At 47.2% G+C, this 17,390-nt stretch overlaps 1 protein-coding gene across 3 annotated transcripts in view; it reads left to right on the top strand.

Annotated features, from left to right (window-relative positions):
• The window catches only part of LOC138491102 (probable cation-transporting ATPase 13A4), a 995,403-nt gene that overhangs the window by 319,384 nt on the left and 658,629 nt on the right, over window positions 1-17,390 (top strand). For all 3 annotated transcript variants that reach the window (XM_069617423.1, XM_069617421.1, XM_069617422.1), the window contains exon 9: window positions 10,515-10,646. In XM_069617423.1, coding sequence (XP_069473524.1) covers window positions 10,515-10,646 — 132 coding nt within the window. The remainder of the gene's footprint in view (window positions 1-10,514; window positions 10,647-17,390) is intronic.

The raw sequence follows: 17,390 nt of genomic DNA, 5'->3' as shown, positions 1-17,390 counted from the left end.
GAAGAATTGTGGCCCAGCAATGGCGTTGAGTCGTAGGCATCTCTGTGGTCTTTGAGTGGCGGGAAACCCACTGGCAGATGCTCCTCTGTGCGTCGACAGCCTGGCCTTCTCCGGCAGGGAAGGTGGGCCGCGGTGCAGACAAGCGCGTCAGTGAATTGAAAGTCCTTCGGCAACGGGAGCCTGGCGGCTCCGGTCGGTGCTGGCAGTCGTCGACTGTGGCGGACAACAGTCCAGGTGCTTCTCTCTTTGGGATTCCGCGGCAGTCCCCGTCTCTTGTCGGCAGCCTGTCGTAGGTATACCAGGCAGCTTTGGAAAAGATTAGCTGGTGCACGATGGTCCCTCGTAGCTCGGGAAGAGGGTGCCTTACCAGGTCCTCTCTGGGTCAGTCCTTGGAGACACAGCAGCTTTCAAATTGTCAAAGTAGAGCAACAGCAAAGCTTCTCTTCCAGCAGGGCTTCAAGGTTAAGCTTCAGTTTCAACTCCAGTTTCTCTTCAGCTTCTGAACAAGGATTCTAGCAGTGAGAGGCCCCCAGATATACTAGTTGATCTCCCAGTCATTTTGCTGGGTCACACTCAGGCAACCAATCAGTCAGAAGGGCATTCATGCAGGCAGGCATCCAATCAGATGCATAGTGCATTCAGGCCACTCACTTCTCTCCAGACACTCACAACAATTTATGTGTTTTGGGATAAGTACCCAGTCATTCAACACTCCACACTGCATTCATACCAGTTTCGGGCAGGGCTGTCTCAGTCATTGGGCCTCATTACGACCCTGGCGGTAAGGGGTTTACGCCAGCGTTAGCTGCGCCGACCCCTTACCGCCAATTACGAGGTCCCTTAGCGCCATGGCGCTTTTAACACCTGCTTTTAGCAGGTGTTAAAATCCATGGCGCTAAGGGACCATGGAGTTAATTACGCCACCGTAATTTACGGTGGCGTAATTAACGCCTTCCCCACTCCCATTATGCCCTATGGGGCGAAAATGGGAATGGGGAAGGGTATATGGGACATGGGGATTTACCGCCCCGCCAAGGTCGGAATGGGGCGGTAAATCCCCATTCCGCCATGGCGTAAACGTAGTTTACGCCATGGCGGTAAAGTCACAACCCAGGCGGTAACTTACCGCCTGGGTTGTAATGAGGCCCATTGTGTCAAACACCAGATACTAGACACCCACAACACAGAATGCATATGCGTCACATACTCCATTCACCCAGGTTCCACCCACAGGGTGTACCCACAACATACAGTCACTGGGAAGGCTCCAGCCAGTCTGGCCTGGACTTCTCAACAACACCATATATGGAACTTACACCCAACAGCCAGTCAGGGGGAAGGGACAGAGTCAGCGCTTCCCAGGACTTTTTATGAAAACAAGGTAACAGGCAATTTAAAGCAAGAGGCCACAGGGGCCATCTTGTTTCCTATCAGGAATCAACTGATTCCAATGGCAGGACCTGGGTATCCCAAAATGGAGGACACCCAGGGCACCTATCAAATTCAGCATGGAGCTGCCACCAGCCCATACCCTGCTCTGTGGGCCACACACAGGTGCCCAAAAACATACACTAGGGGCACAGGGTTGTACCCCCACCCATGGGTGTCATAAGGGTATCCCATGGGTCTGTACACCAAAACAAAAGAGAGAGCTGCACCTTCAGGAGGCCCACATGAACTCCTGCATGGAAAACACAACAGAACACACAATAAAAGGCAGTAAAGGACAAGGATACGGAGGCCCTGTCCCTCCGATACATTTCCAGCATCACAATAGGCGCTTCCCTCACCTCATCAATTTCCTCTCATCTCCGGCTGTCCCCTCCTCTCCCCGCTTGGCTACCTTGCCCTCTCTCTCCTCCTCCTCTGCCCCGCCTAGGGCTCGTTCTCCTCTGCAGGGCGTACCTCTGATCTGTACCCCTTCTCGGAAGGTTTTTAGGGCTGGGTAACTTCTTCATATTGCCACTCTCAACTCTCGCTCTGCTGTCAAACACTCCTCTGACATCTGTCACCTCCTTGAAGAACTAGACCTTGATGTCCTTGGTCTTACTGAGACATGGTTCATGGCCAGCTCTGTCACCAGCTTTGACATTCTCCTCCCTGATGGCTACAAGTGGATTCCTGCCTCCATCATTCCCACTCAGACCTACTCCTCTTTTGAATGCCTTGTCTCTAGGCTCTCTCTCTCTCTCCTACCCATTCTCTTACTGTGGCTACCATCTACCGGCCTCCTGGTCAAATTACCTAATTTCTCTCTGAGTAGGCGGACCTCACCTCTACTACTCAACTCCTCCTCCTCAGTGACCTCAATATACAATTAGACTCTCCTTGTTCCTCCTCTGTACTCTTCCATGACCTCTGCGACTCCCTCTCCCTGTCCATCCTCCCCTCTGGCCCGACACACTCTGCAGGGCACACACTTGATGTCTTAATCTTCTCTGACCTCTCCCTCTCCATCTCTCTGACCACTCCTCTCTCCTGGAGCGATCACTCCCTCCTCTCATCTCTCCCTCTCCTCCCCCAAGCCAAGCCTACCCCAACAATGCCACCTACCTTCTCGGACATCCAGCCTATGAAGCGTGTGTCAGTTGAGGCTTTTGCTGCCACTTTCTGCCCCCACCCCTCCACCTCTGGCTATCTTGCATCCTTACACAGCCCTGTCTCTGCTCTAATCTTCAATACATTTAATGCTCTTGCCCCTGTCATGAGGATCTGTTTGAAGTCTAAAGCCAAGTGCAATTCCTGGTATGACTCTGACCTAGCTACACTTAAAACACTTAAAACATAAGTGTAGGACGGCTGAGAGGAAATGGAGGGCTTCTTGTTCATCCTCTGACAAACTGGCCTGTCACCTGCTACAAAGGCAATACCGACTCCCTGTCCTCACCAAGAAGAGAGTCCATATTCAAGCTCCTGTATCTGTGGCATCTAACAACTCAGCCAAACTCTTTAAAGTATGCAAGGAGCTGGCCAACCCTGCTGCAGTCTCTACCCCTCCTGTTGCCTCCCAGGCTCTTTGCAATGCTCTTGCCTTTCACTTTATCTCAAAAACCCAGGACATCCTGTCCACCCTTTCCACACTCACTGCTCCATCTGTGCTTGCTGACCCTGCTTTAGCCACCCTCCCACCATCCTTCTCGCCCTTTCCTCTTTTCTCCCCTGACGAGGTCGCCAGACAAGTCTGATCTATGAAAGCCTTGTCCAAACAGGTTCATCCCTGTTCCTCTAAAACCATCAAGGAACACACTGAGACCCTCGCTCCAGCCCTTGCTGATTTTTGCAATCACTCCTTTGCCTCAGGATCCTTCCCCTCCCCTCTGAATCAATCCCTTGTGCATTCTCTTCTCAAGTAACCCACAGCTGATCCTTCTTGTCCGGCTAACTATCGCACAATTTCCATTACTCCCTTTCTGGGCAAACTCCTGGAAAAGTTGACCATCTCTCAACTTAACCTTCATTCCAATTCTGTTGGCTGTCTCCATGACCGCCAGTCTGGCTACAGAGATGCCAGAAGCACAGAAACTGCTCTCTTGACATCCGGAAAGATCTGCTCTCCAACCTTGACCCTAACATTCCCTGTGTCCTCATCCTCCTCGATCTCTCTTCTGCCTTCGACATGGTTACCATACCATCCTCTTGAACCATCTCTGTGATAATCTTGGTATCACTGATCAGGCTCTGGCCTGGCTGACTTTGTTCCTCTCAGATCGACCCTCCCAGGTCCAACTTGGATCCTTCCTATCATCTATCTTCCTCCTTACCTGTGGTGTTCCCCAGGGCCTAGCCTCACGCTCTGGCTTTTCAACCAATACCTGGCAACTCTCACCCACTGCATTGCCATTTTCTGCTCAAATTTCCGGTGATAAGCTGACGACACTCAACTCATTTTCAGGCTGTCCTCTGACACCTTTTCTCCCTCTCCCATCTCTGATTGCCTAAAGGCCAATCAAGATTGGTGTGCCACCAATGATCTTTGTCTAAATGCCAGCAAGACGGAGATCCTCCTCATCGGCACACCTTCACCATCCTTTCCCCTCACTCTCTGGCTGCCCTCCCTTGGCTCTCCTCCTACCCCCACCTGCGAGGCTAAGAACCTCGGGGTCATCTTTGACTCCACACTTTCCTTCTCCGCCCACATCTCTGATGTCTCTAAAAAGTCAAACTTCCTACTGCACCTCCTCAGAGGTACTCTGCCTTTCCTCTCCTTCCCCCAGAATCTCATGGTCTCCCAAGCTCTGGTTCTCTCTAGGTTGGACTATCATAACAGCCTCTTTCTAAATCTGCCTGCTACTACTCTCTGCCCTCTGCAACTAATCCAGAACAGGACTGCAAGATTTGTCCTTTGCCTCAAGCCCTGGGATCGTATCTCTCCAGCTCTGAAATCCCTCCATTGGATCCCAGTGGATGCAAGGATTAAATTCAAAACCCTCTGCATTGTCAACAAGGCTTTCTGGGGCCTGGGTCCAAAATACCTTCAGCTATCCCTCCGCAAATACCTCCCCTCTCGAGCTCTTCGCTCCTATACCTCTAACTCCCCCAGGGTCAGTCGTTTTTCAAAGAAACGAGCTGGGGGTAGATCTCTGTCTTCGGCTGGGGACTCCCTCTGGAACAGCCTCCCTGCCACTCTAAAACTTGAAGAGAACCATCTCTGGTTCCGGAAGCACCTCAAGACCTTCCTCTTTTCTTCTGTCATCGCTCCCCCTCTCTATTGCTGATCTGTTCTCTCTTGGAACCGTGCACCTGGCCTCCCTCTGTCCTCCGGGCGCAGGAACCTGCTCATCCTGCCACCCTCCCGCACTGCCTCATGCCACCCATTGCACTGGGGTCTGTATCTGTACCCATACAGTCCCCCATTTGCTTCCTACACTAATCTGACCTACCCTGTCTGCTGCCTTATACCTAGCACTTGCAAATTGCTGGATGCACTACCACTGTTTGTTGCCTTTATTATTTATTTATTGTTATTTATCTGTTTCTTATTTGCTCTGCACTTTCCACTTCTCCCCCATCTCATGCACTTTTCCACTCCCCATCTCCCATGCACTTGCGTGTTCTCAATGTCACTGGGCCTAGTAAGATCGTTGTTTTGTTCTCCCCTGTTCCCCTCCCTTGCCTTGTCGCTCACCAAAACAATTGTGTACGAGAGCGATAGAAATAAAATATCAATATCAATATCAACAATCGAAAACACAATCCCAATCCCCACCTGTAAACAATGAAAGCATGATCTTGTTTTCAAATTTTGATTAACTTACACATTACTTTAAATAACTTTTAATTATGTTAAAAATCATGTTATTAGGAATGTTCATTATCACTGCCTTACTTGTACCTGTACCACCTGCCCCCAGCAATCATCCTCTTCAAATTCACAACATATAAATCAGAGACGGATTCATGAAACGTCTCTCCCTGCCTCTCCAATTATGACTTTATACAAATTCTCCCACTTATGTCTGTCATTCTGATTCCCCAGCACTTTGAGAAATAAAATTATGTTTATACTATAAACATCTTCTATATTATTGTATGATACATTCCTTTTTTTAACCCCAATTAATAGTCCTTCAACTGAATGACTATTCGGGGGTTCATTTACGAAATAGGGTGTCCCCAGACGTTGCCCCGTGTCCCTACATGTAAGGTCTCACTTAATGCACTTTTAATTAGTCCATGGACAATGCATCCGTAGGTGGACCTCCCGCGGACCTCTGCCCTGAACGTCTCCAGATGTTGTCATGTGAGCGTGAGCGTGCCCGTGCCGTGTGACAACATGTCTGCTGTCCCTCACGGCTGACAGTTTGAAACTACATTTTTGGCCATCCAGGATGTTTCAAGTTGAAGGTTTACCCTTCCAGAGCTCCTAGACCCATTCTTAGTTAATCTGTCAGCTTTTTACAACTTTCCAAGGCCTTTTTCCGGCTCGACAGTCACGCAGCACATGCCATTCCCATCTTTTGAGGATGCCTGGCATGGAAAGAGGATATTGGGGGACTAGCCAATCAGGATTTTTGGTTGTGAAGGAGGAATTGAAGTGAACAGGAGTACAAGTGTTGTCTTTGTTGTGTGTAATGAAGATGGCTATGACTATGGCTATGAAGATGCAGTGAGTGTGGATGGTCGGAGATTCCTGGATGCATTCACTGAAGGTGTACAGTGGATCTCGTGGCATCTCCTCTACTATTGGATTGGGCGAAGTGGAAGTTTTGTGTTATGTAGATTGTTGTTTAAACCGGGTAACTTTATTACCATTCTGTGAGCGTATGGCTCACTTTAAACATCCTGATATCATTATTGGGCATTGTGGAGGCAACAGTTTGGGTATGTGACTGCAGGGTCTTTGCAGTTTTCCATGAAGGATTTGTTGAGAAGCCTAATGGACCTGTTTCCAGCTGCAAAGATGATTTTATTCTAAAATCAAACAAAGCCAATTTGGAGACGTCCAAACTTGTTTTGTCCTCAAATAGAAGAAGCTGGACAGCATGTCAATAAAGCTGTATGTGCTTTTTTGTATGATTTAGGAATGGCATTTGACATCATAAATATCAAGTTGGGTAGCGTAGATATTTTTCAAGGAGATAGAGTGCATTTGACTGATGTCAGGAATCAGATTTTCCTTTTGAATATCCAAAATGCACTGAAGCTATTTTTGTGAACTCATGAAATATGTTGTGATGTTTTATTTAGTAGCTCTAGTACATAAAACAAAAACAGATAACATTAGAAGCAGATTTTGTGCAAGTTGAATGAAGGAAATAAGTTCAATAGAACATTTGTTAGTTCAGTATATAAAACGCCCAAAACATTATGAAACAATTTCTTTTTAGAGCCACTATTTTTGAAGGAAAAACAATTTTAATGATTTGAATTTGCCCACCCCATGCTTGGAATGTTCCAGCTGTCCGTGGACTATTGTACGGTCCGTGGACCATACATTGGAAAGCGGATTCCTAAAGGAACCTTTTTTTTGTGTTTCTGGATTTGATATTATTTTGGGTTTTTGTTTTTTTGTAGGAGAGGCAAGGTAGTAAGGTGGAGGAAGTGGGCTCCAACCACAGATATGGAGGGGCAGGTGGACAGGGGAAGATGGTGGGTGTGCCTGATATCTAAGGTAGGGGAGAGTGAGTGATTCTCATGCTTCTTGACCGAAACCTTGAAAGCACTCCAAAACTGCTCCCTCCTGCAGAGTGTTGTGTTACAGCACCTGCAGAGAACTGTGACCATCAAAAGGGCAGGAAGGTGGAGTTGTGGAAACGTTTAAGAAATGCCTTGGTTTGGGTATGTTAGCGACATTTCTCATTTTTTTAAATTCGATATTTGGTTTAAATTAAATCTTACACATTATTAACATGTTGAAGCTACAGATTCATAAAGCATGCATACAAGTAGAAAAGAAAGAACAAGAAGGGAATCAAACATCTGATGCAATAATCAGTCTTTATGCATCCCACTCATCAATTCACAAAAGTACATCACCAATAAAAAGTGGCCCTTTTTCCTATAAAGTAGTGACATAATGACCATGCTTAAGCAATGATGTTAATTCTATATACACATGCAATAACTGCAATAGATACAGTGTTTCATTTCCTGAAAGTAAGGAAACCAAACATGATCTTCATAAAGGTCATTGGGCCTCATTCCGAGTATGGCGTTAAGGGATAGCGGCCACCGCTAACGAGAGCGGTGGCGGTAATCCCTTACCGCCATACTCCGAGTTCCCTTAGCGCCATGGTGCTTTTAACACCTGCTTTTAGCAGGCGTTAAATACCATGGCGCTAAGGGACCTTGATGTTAATTACGCCACCGTAATTTACGGTGGCGTAATTGACGCCTTCCCCACTCCCATTATGCCCTATGGGGCAAGAATGGGAATGGGGAAGGGTAAATGGGGATTGGGGAATTACCGCCCCGCCAACCTTGGAATGGGGCGGTAATTCCGCCAACCACCAAGGCGCTGCCGGTCCGGGTACGGCGTCAACCAAGGCGTTAATAGCGCCATTGGTTAGCGCCGTACTCGGAATGAGGCCCATTGTCATCAAGAACAAAGGCTAAAGCAAAGCCCTCCTCAGGTGACACAGAGAAGGGCATTTAATAAGCAGAGGATGCAGTGCTTCAGTGCCCTCTGCTTTTTGGCAGAAAGTACACATTGCTATTGGTCTAGAACTTGTATCACGAGTGGATCAAATTTCCCACTTTGGTTGTAAATGTAGTCGCAATCGCAACAACTGAGAGCGCCAAAATGCATTTGCAAATTGCTTATGCGTATTTTGGAATGGTTAACAGCTTCACTTCAAAATGTTCTTGAGCACTTTCGACTCTCTGTGTTTTGCACTTGCCTTTGTGTCTGATTTGCGGCATTTGACAGGTGTGTCGGTGGATACACGTATTATAGATTTGATGTGAACAGGTGTGATTCTGGGATTGTTTTATCTGAAGGAAGCAGCTATTTGTGGGTAATATACATAAGTGAAATGGAAACTGCCAGAGGTACTCTTTGTTCGGGAGAATTCTCAAGAATGTGCTAATGTCCCTTACCTTATGAGACCCCCAGAAACTTTGATGGATTTCTAGGATTTTAATTTTTACCTGGAAAGAGAGTGAACCTTTTTTTCCACTCTTTCATGTATTTTGATGTGTGTTTTACTTTTGTGTTCTTTGGATATGGGGTTTTAAATTACTCTATAGGCATCATCTTTTTCTTGTGTGTCACACAGCACCTTCAGTGCAGTGGCACAGGGGTGTCTTTCTGACTCCCCAAGGTTTAAATACCTTTTCTGGGACTGATTACCATCTCCCAGGGCATGTAAAGTTAAATTGATTTTGCTAGTCTTTTTAAATTCATAGACCCAGCACACACTATCTTCCTATAGAGTGTTGGAGGGGTTGCCTAACATCTCCTGTGTCTAAACACTCATGTAACAGTCAAATGTTACACTTTCCTCTTGAAATGGCTGGTGGCAGTGGTTTTGGAATGAACTACCATGATTTTTCCGGATCGGGTCAGCCATGTTTTTCAATATGGCACCCATGACCCCTCTATAAAAACAGACTCCGGTCATCTTTTTTCGCCGTTTCCTTTAGGAAAAGTCCTTCTTATGGGGAACTCTGTGCGCCAAACCAAGTTTGGTCCCTTTGTTTGGGCCCTTTGGCAGGCTTCTGTTCTGAAGCCCTACTCTGGTGCCAGAGTGTCTGGAGTGGACAGGATGTGAGGGAGGTGCTTGGAACTCCCTGTGCTTAGTCTACTAGGAGGCCTGAATGCACTCTGGTGTGATTGGCTGGCTGACTGTCTGGCAAGGACAGCCACCCTGCTGTGTGAGTGACAGCCAAGCTGGGATGAATGGGAGGAAACTTTTTAAAAGCAGGCCTCTGGGACTTGAAAGGCAGAGTCGACCACTGGAACGAAAGAACCGAAGACGAGCTGAAGTAAGATGACTGCTGTAACTCCTGGACCGTTGGTGTGCCTGGTGAAGCCCTGCTGCAGGTTCGAATTGCCTGAAACTCCATTGACAGAGAAGCTCCTTCAAGGACGGCCTTGAAGGAGCCATCCAACCAACCCGTAAACCACCTGGACACCGTCTCCATACTGGTCGAATTTTCATCAGAGTGCTGTTGAAAACCGGATATAAGAGAAGGATACCAGTTTGTGGACTTTAAGGCACTCGTACCTTAAACCGACACTTAGCCAATCATGTGGCCTCTTCCCTAGGCAGTGCAGGAACCTCCTTTTGTCCTCATTTTTATCCCCATGACTGAAGCTCAGGAACAGCGAGATCTGCAGGAACTGCCAGGAACAACTGTCTCAGATACAGCTTTTCTTCATTCCTAAGGTACTGTGCAAATGCGGTGTGGAAGTCTTTTCTGCCGCGGTGACATTTTGGGAAACTCCCCACTTTAGAGTCTTGTTCACTCCTAATCAGACATATAACTCTTTTTCTGGCAATCTACTTCCTCGAATATTGGCAAAGACTTAACCGTTTACTACCAGAACTGTGCTATCCTATCCAAGACTCTGAACAATTGACTTTGGCCCAGGCCTATTGAATTGCATTGCCAGTTATAGTGAACTGAAAATATTTGCCCTACCTATGAAAGTAATTGTGCTTTAATTCTTTTAACCTTTGTCTTTCTACCACTTTTGAAAGTTACTAAAGTGCAATTTTGCTCCCACTTCAGGGGAGCCTAACTTGTTCAGAAACTTATTGGTTGTGTACTGTAGTATAGTAAGATTGTGATATTAAGCTGCTTCTTACTAGTGTAATGTTTTCTACTGACTGTGTAAATAAATGTATATTCTTTTACTAAGACACCTTGAATAGTGTTTGTGTGAACTACTGTGATTGCAAGTCCTTTGTGTAACATCTTGTACTACTCACATCCCTCTTGAGATAAGTATGGCTGCTCAGCCACTGCTACCACCTGTAGTCTTAATTGTGTGTAGTGTTCCCAAAGGGTACTGCATGTAATTCTGCCTAACACTCTTTTCACATGAATATTTTCTTTTTGTGCCATAGGATGTAAAGAAATTGAATCTCGTCATTTGGTCCCAGGTGATGTCTTCATTTTACCAGGAAAGAAGCTGTATCTGCCATGTGATGCCATCCTCCTCAATGGGAGCTGTATTGTCGACGAGGGCATGCTAACAGGTACCAGGTCAATATGAGCGGGTGATGCAGGAATGCAGTCCGCTGCCATATCATTGACAACGGCAAGGGCAATGCACGCCAGCACAGCTGTCATATCAATGACAACAGCAAGGTCAATACATGCATGCACACAGGTGCCATATCAAGGAGAACAGCAAGGGCAATACATGTATGGACACAGTTGCCATATCAATGAGAACTGCAAGGGCATTGGCAAGCAAGCACAGCTTTCATATCATTGGGAACAGCAAGGGCAATGTATGCATGCACACAAATGCCATATCAATGAGAACTGCAAGGGCAATGCCTTCATGCACACAGGTGCCACATCAAGGATAACTGCAAGGGCAATGTATGCATGCATACAAATGCCATATCAATGAGTGCTGGGTGTGTGATCCAGGCATGCATACATGTGCCATATCAATGAGAACTGGATGTGTGATGCTGGCATGCACACAGGTGCCATATCAATGAAAACAGCAAGGGCAATGCATGCATGCACTCAGGTGCCATTTCAATGAGAACTGCAGGGGCAATTCATGCATGCACACCGGTGCCATATCAAGGATAACTGCAAGGGCAATGCATGCATGCACACAGGTGACATATCAAGGATAACTGCAAGGGCAATGCATGCCTGCACACAGGTGCCATTTCAATGAGAACAGCAAGGGCAATGCATGCATGCATACAGATGCCATATCAATGAGTGCTGGATGTGTGATCCAGGCATGCATACAGGTGCCATATCAATGAAAACTACAAGTTCAATGCATGCATGCAGGCAGGTGCCATATCAATGATAACTGCGAGGGCAATGCATGCCTGCACACTGGTGCCACATCAATGAAAACTGCAAGGACAATGCATGCATGCAGACTGGTGCCATATCAATGCAAATTGCAATGGCAATGCATGCTTACACTCATGTATCATGCAAATGAGAACTGCAAGGGCAATGCATGCCTGCACACAGGTGCCATATTAATGAGAGCTGGAAGGGATATGCAAGCATCTGGCATGGTGCTATATCAGTGAGAGGTGAAAGGGTGTTGCAGGCATGCATAAAGGTGCCATGTACATGAGAGCTGGATGGGTGATACAGGTATGCATACAGATGCAATATCAATGAGTGCTGGATGGGTGATGCAGTCATGCATACAGGTGCCATATCAATGAGAGCTGTACAGGTGATGTAGCCATGCATACACATGCCTTATCAATGAGAGATGGATGAGATATGCAGATTTCTAGCACATTGCTATATCAGTGTGAGCTGAAAGGGGGTTGCATGCATGCCTACAGACATCATATCAATGGGAGATGGATGGGTGATGCAGGCATGCACAAAAGTGGCATATCAATGAGAGCTAAATTGCTGATGCAAGCCTGCAAATAGATTTCATATCAATGGGAGCTGGATGCATGATGCAGGCATGTATGGGGTGCCACATCAATGACACCTGGATTCAAGATGCAGGCCTGCATAGATATTCCATATCAATGACACCTGGATGCAAGATGCAGGCATGCATACAGATGGCATATTAATGACACCTATATGGCTGATGCAGTCATGCATACAGATGCCATATCAATGAGAGCTGGATGAGTGATGTAGGCATTCATACAGATGCCATATCAATGAGAGCTAGATGCATGATACAGGCATGCATACAGGTGCCATATCAATGAGAGCTAGATGCATGATACAGGCATGCATGCAGATGTCACATCAATGACACCTGGATGCAAGATGCAGGCATGCATAGAGGTTCCATATCAATGAGAGCTAGATGCAGGCATGCATAGAGGTGCCATATCAATGAGAGCTAGATGCATGATGCAGGCATGCATACAGGTGCCATATCAATGAGAGCTAGATGCATGATGCAGGCATGCATTCAGGTGCCATATCAACGAAAGCTAGATGGGTGATGCAGGCATCTAGAACAGTGCTATAACAGCGAGCACTGCAAGGGGCTTGCAGGCAGGCATACAGATGCCATATCAATGAGAGCTGGATGGCTGATACAGGCATGCATACAGGTGCCATTTCAACGAGAGCTAGATCGGTGATGCAGGCAAGCATACAGGTTTCATATCAATGAGAGCTAGATGCATGATGCAGGCACACGTACAGGTGACATATCAATGAGAGCTGAATGGGTGATGCAGGCATCTAGAACAGTGCTATAACAGCGAGCACTGCAAGGGGCTTGCAGGCAGGCATACAGAATCCATATCAATGAGAGCTGGATGGCTGATACAGGCATGCATACAGGTGCCATATCAACGAGAACTAGATGGGTGATGCAGGCACGCATACAGGTGCCATATCAGCGAGAGCTAGATGGGTGATGCAGGCATTCATACAGGTGCCATATCAACGAGAGCCAGATGCGTGATGCAGGCAAGCATACAGGTGCCATATCAGCGAGAGCTAGATGGGTGATGCAGGCATTCATACAGGTGCCATATCAACGAGAGCTAGATGCGTGATGCAAGCAAGCATACAGGTGTCATATCAACGAGAGCTAGATGCATGATGCAGGCATGCGTACAGGTGCCATATCAACGAGAGCTAGATGCGTGATGCAGGCACGCGTACAGGTGACATATCAATGAGAGCTGAATGGGTGATGCAGGCATCTAAAACAGTGCTATAACAGCGAGCACTGCAAGGGGCTTGCAGGCAGGCATACAGATGCCATATCAATGAGAGCTGGATGGCTGATACAGGCATGCATACAGGTGCCATATCAACGAGAGCTAGATCGGTGATGCAGGCACGCATACAGGTTTCATATCAATGAGAGCTAGATGGGTAATGCAGGCATGCATACAGGTGCCATATCAACGAGAACTAGATGGCGATGCAGGCACGCATACAGGTGCCATATCAGCGAGAGCTAGATGGGTGATGCAGGCATTCATACAGGTGCCATATCAACGAGAGCCAGATGCGTGATACAGGCAAGCATACAGGTGCCATATCAGCTAGAGCTAGATGGGTGATTCAGGCATTCATACAGGTGCCATATCAACGAGAGCTAGATGCGTGATGCAGGCAAGCATGCAGGTGCCATATCAACGAGAGCTAGATGCATGATGCAGGCATGCGTACAGGTGCCATATCAACGAGAGCTAGATGCGTGATGCAGGCACGCGTACAGGTGACATATCAATGAGAGCTGGATGGGTGATGCAGGCATCTAGCACAGTGCTTTAACAGCGAGCGCTGCAAGGGGCTTGCAGGCATGCATACAGACGCTATATCAATGAGAGCTAAATTGCTGATGCAGGCAAGCATACAGATGCCATATCAATGAGAGCTGGATGGCTGATACAGGCATGCATACAGGTGCCATATCAACGAGAGCTAGATCGGTGATGCAGGCACGCATACAGGTTTCATATCAATGAGAGCTAGATGGGTAATGCAGGCATGCATACAGGTGCCATATCAACGAGAACTAGATGGGTGATGCAGGCAGGCATACAGGTGCCATATCAGCGAGAGCTAGATGGGTGATGCAGGCATTCATACAGGTGCCATATCAACGAGAGCCAGATGCGTGATGCAGGCAAGCATACAGGTGCCATATCAGCGAGAGCTAGATGGGTGATGCAGGCATTCGTACAGGTGCCATATCAACGAGAGCTAGATGCGTGATGCAGGCATGCGTACAGGTGCCATATCGAGAGCTAGATGCGTGATGCAGGCACGCGTACAGGTGACATATCAATGAGAGCTGGATGGGTGATGCAGGCATCTAGCACAGTGCTATAACAGCGAGCGCTGCAAGGGGCTTGCAGGCATGCATACAGACGCTATATCAATGAGAGCTAAATTGCTGATGCAGGCAAGCATACAGATGCCATACCAATGAGAGCTAGATGGGTGATGCAGGCACGCGTACAGGTGCCATATCAACGAGAGCTAGATGGGTGATGCAGGCACGCGTACAGGTGCCATATCAACGAGAGGTAGATGCGTGATGCAGGCACGCATACAGGTGCCATATCAACGAGAGCTAGACGGGTGATGCATGCAGGCATAGAGGTGCCATATCAACGAGAGCTAGATGCGTGATGCAGGCACGCATACAGGTGCCATATCAACGAGAGCTAGATGGCTGATGCAGGCATGCATAGGGGTGCCATTTTAAAGAGAGTTATACAGGCAATGCAGGTATGCATTGAGGTGCTTGATCAATGTGAGCTGACTGGGACATGCATGTATACCTACGCCATATAAGTGAGGGCTGGATGGGTATGCAGGCATCTGGCAAGGTGCTGTTTCAATGAGAAGTGGATGGAAGATGAAGAAAAGCGTTGAGGTGCCATATTATCTGCACATGAGCCATATCAAGGGGTGGGATGTTCTATGTTGACATGTGTGCAGCTTCCCTATTAATGACAGGTCGATGGTGAGACGAAGCCAGACAGGATACACAAAAAACCAATATGTGATTAAGCTAAATGAACTTTTATTTGGGCGAGTTACAACTTTGGGCCTACATAAAAAACTCACTGTCCAAGCACCCCTCGGATCACCTGCACTGTATGTTAAATAATTAACCCGTTGCTTCAACAGAGTTACTTTATGCCCAGACATACCTCTCTAATAAATTCTTCCTAAGAAATGTCTCTTAAGTGTGTAGTCCTCAATATGCAAAACCCTCCCTTGAGATATATCTGGTTCTCAGGTCACACCTGTTGTTGCAGGTTAAGCCGAGACAATGTCAGAAGCCTGAGCTCCATGATTCCAAGCTGAGACCTTGAGTTTTGATTAGGGGGTTGACTGATACCTTGAGTTTTGATCAGGAGGTTGGCTGAGACCTTGAGCTTTGATCAGCAGGTTGGCTGAGACCTTGAGCTTTGATCAGCAGGTTGGCTGAGACCTTGAGTTTTGATCAGGAGGTTGGCTGAGACCTTGAGCTTTGATCAGCAGGTTGGCTGAGACCTTGAGTTTTGATCAGGAGGTTGGCTGAGACCTTGAGCTTTGATCAGCAGGTTGGCTGAGACCTTGAGCTTTGATCAGCAGGTTGGCTGAGACCTTGAGCTTTGATCAGCAGGTTGGCTGAGACCTTGAGTTTTGATCAGGAGGTTGGCTGAGACCTTGAGCTTTGATCAGCAGGTTGGCTGAGACCTTGAGCTTTGATCAGCAGGTTGGCTGAGACCTTGAGCTTTGATCAGGAGGTTGGCCATGGTGATTCCAAGCTGAGACTTGGGCTTTGATCAGGAGGTTGGCCATATGAACTTTCCTACAGGATGAGCCTGTATAGGATTTCCACCATCATGCCATAAGGTCCTCAATACCATGAACACATCTGGCCTTAAATAAGTCACAACACTCACGTCTCTAAGGCCACCTTTCCCTGTATCTACTGATGTATACCCTTGTTTTTCTTCTACGTACACCTGTGTGAGTCTGTGCCTTGTGGTCATCTGTCCACCACTCCTCCATTCACATTTCTCATGTTTAGGATTTGTCTTCTCCTCCAACCTCCTCAACATATTCACCAATCCTTTCCTTTTCATCCTCCACTTCCCCCTTGCTGAAGTTACTCCTATCCTCTCCCTCAGCCTTTTCACCAATCTCCTCCAGAAAACACACTTCTCCACTTCTGCTCTGATGTTACCTCCAACCACCTCTGTGCTTCTTTCTACTTCTGTTGCTCATTGAACTCACCTCCAGCGATATGACTCCTGTTCATGTACCTTTCCACCACCCAACTGTCTTCCACCTGCTCACTCCCCACTATAATTCTGGGGACCTCTCTCCAGCCTGCTTCCTCCTGCGTTTGCCTCTAACCCTCTCCAAATCTCTTTATTTGTGTGCAAAGACGCTTCACTCTCTCAAAACTCTGTCAGTTTATATAGGGGTTTGTCCTGACCCCCGGGGACTGCTCACACTTAACAGTACTTGGATGTCTCTCGTATTCAAAACTGGGACTGGATTTGTTCAGCGCTACTTGTTCTCAGTTTTTCCACTGCCTGGATGTCCTCACCGCTCTCTGTGTGCACTGAGGCAGGATGAAGGCCATCTGCCTACTTGAATCTCCATTCCGTGAAAGCTGGGAGCATAGTTGCAGCTGCGCAGCTACCCTATCAAGGAAAGCTGGAGAGACAATCCAAGCACTTATACAGATACAATAGCAAAGAGAAGTTGATGGGTGAGGCGGGCATGCCTGCAAGTACCCTATCAAGGAAAGCTGGAGAGACAATCCAAGCACTTATACAGATACAATAGCAAAGAGAAGTTGATGGGTGAGGCGGGCATGCCTGCAAGTACCCTATCAAGGAAAGCTGGAGAGACAATCCAAGCGCTTATACAGATACAATAGCAAAGAGAAGTTGATGGGTGAGGCGGGCATGATTGCAAGTACCCTATCAAGGAAAGCTGGAGAGACAAACCAAGCGCTTATACAGATACAATAGCAAAGAGAAGTTGATGGGTGAGGCGGGCATGCTTGCAAGTACCCTATCAAGGAAAGCTGGAGAGACAATGCAGGCACTCGTACAGATACATCAGCAAAGAGAAGTTGATGGGTGAGGCGGGTATGCTTGCAAGTACCCTATCAAGGAAAGCTGGAGAGACAATCCAAGCGCTTATACAGATACAATAGCAAAGAGAAGTTGATGGGTGAGGCGGGCATGCTTGCAAGTACCCTATCAAGGAAAGCTGGAGAGACAATGCAGGCATGTGTACAGATACAATAGCAAAGAGAAGTT

Source organism: Ambystoma mexicanum, chromosome 10 (genome assembly GCF_040938575.1).
Source record: "Ambystoma mexicanum isolate Mex_15411 chromosome 10, UKY_AmexF1_1, whole genome shotgun sequence".
NCBI classification, from domain to species: domain Eukaryota; kingdom Metazoa; phylum Chordata; class Amphibia; order Caudata; family Ambystomatidae; genus Ambystoma; species Ambystoma mexicanum.
This window is presented reverse-complemented; position numbering and strand designations above follow the sequence as displayed.